The sequence below is a fragment of the Dipodomys merriami genome, unplaced genomic scaffold (genome assembly GCF_024711535.1).
Source record: "Dipodomys merriami isolate MVZ:Mamm:240054 unplaced genomic scaffold, mDipMer1.0.p SCAF_2, whole genome shotgun sequence".
In the NCBI taxonomy this organism is placed as follows: domain Eukaryota; kingdom Metazoa; phylum Chordata; class Mammalia; order Rodentia; family Heteromyidae; genus Dipodomys; species Dipodomys merriami.
In genome coordinates this window covers 112,243,677-112,245,042 of record NW_027203381.1, presented here as the reverse complement: position 1 = coordinate 112,245,042, position 1,366 = coordinate 112,243,677, and the positions used below count along the sequence as shown (strand labels likewise).

General features: G+C 50.1%; 1 protein-coding gene across 1 annotated transcript; it reads left to right on the top strand.

The window, feature by feature from the left end:
- Positions 1–241: 241 nt before the first annotated feature.
- On the top strand, positions 242–871 carry LOC138831748 (keratin-associated protein 26-1-like). The gene has a single exon (XM_070028783.1). The coding sequence runs from the start codon at positions 242–244 to the stop codon at positions 869–871; it is 630 nt and encodes a 209-aa protein (XP_069884884.1).
- The last annotated feature ends 495 nt before the right edge of the window (positions 872–1,366 follow it).

Genomic DNA, 1,366 nt, shown 5'->3' with positions numbered 1-1,366 from the left:
TTATAGACATAGCTAATCAATGGAAGACACTCAAGAAGCCTCCAGTTTTATAGGAGGAGGGGAGCTCCGCTTCCTAGACTATAACAAAGAGTTCCCATGCAGCCTCATACAACAAGGAAGAAGAGTCTGTATACAGAGCCAGCAGTCTCTGGGGATATAAAAGGGACCAAGTGAGGGTCAGAGCCACACCAGAGGCGCTCACTTCCTCCCTTGAACAACAGTCTGCTCTCTGAACCTGGCTATGTCTTGCCACAACTTCTGCTCTGACAACTGCAGCTCAGGATCTCTCCGCAATTCCTGCCACCTTCCTCTGGTCCCCTCCATGGCCGTCTGCTCTTCAAACATGAACTGTGGCGGCGAGGTCTTCCACTTACCCAGAAGCTGTCAAGACCATACCTGCTTCGGGGACAACTGCCAGGAGAGCTGCCAGCCGGCAGGCCAGGAGTGCAACAACTTTGAAACTTCCTGCTATCCTTCCACCACCTACTATATGCCCAGACCCTGCCAGGGAACTGGCTTTTCTCCAGCGTCTTCCCTCATCTCGTCTTCCTGTCTTCCTGCATCCTGTAGACCTCTGAGCTATGTGTCTAGCAGCTGTCACCCAGTACGCCCCCTGTTCAACAGCTGTCAGCCTGTGGGCTGCGTGTCCAGTGGCTATCGCCCCTTTGTCTGTTTGTCCAACAGCTACCGACCTCAGAGCCTCTTGACTTCGGGATGTCGCCCCCTGGGGTGTGTGGCCTTTGGTCCTCAAACCGTGTCCATAGTGTCCAGCAGCCTCAGACCTCTGCAGCCTCTCTCCAGTGGTTGCCAGCCTCTCACCCCTGTGTGCATCACCTGCCGGCCGTCTTGCTGTGCACAGGGTGGGCAGTAAGATGAAGATGAAGAAGATCCAGGGAAAAGTAAAAGCCAGCTCTGTGGACTTCTTCTTCTTTGTGAGCAGTGACTACTTTGTCTGGGTTGTTACCATTCCCGATCTAATAATGCAAGCGTCTCTGGTCACAGGTTTCCCTTGTTTTCTTCGGAGTTGATTTACAACACTCTTCAGTGTGGCTTGGGGATGGGGGAACTATGTATTTCATCCTTATTACAATAAATGAGACGTAAGTCAGAATGAAGAATCTGGTTTTCACTGATTTGTCTTTCATCACTTCATTCTACTACAAGTGACCAGGCTCAACTCTGCCTGGTCCATGACATTGCCTCTATATCATATCACCCAACACCAGGGTGATGGCTTTATGTGGGCTTTTTTTTCCCTAAGAGCTATTCACAAGTACAGAGACTTTAGGTTGTGTGCACTCGAGACTTAGAAGTCATTGGTAGAAGTTATGGAGGAAAAGAAAGATTAGCAAGCTTCTCTTATCTT

Excerpts from the sequence above, each read along its gene's own strand:
- LOC138831748 (XM_070028783.1), top strand. The coding sequence starts at position 242 with ATGTCTTGCCACAACTTCTGCTCTGACAACTGCAGCTCAGGATCTCTC.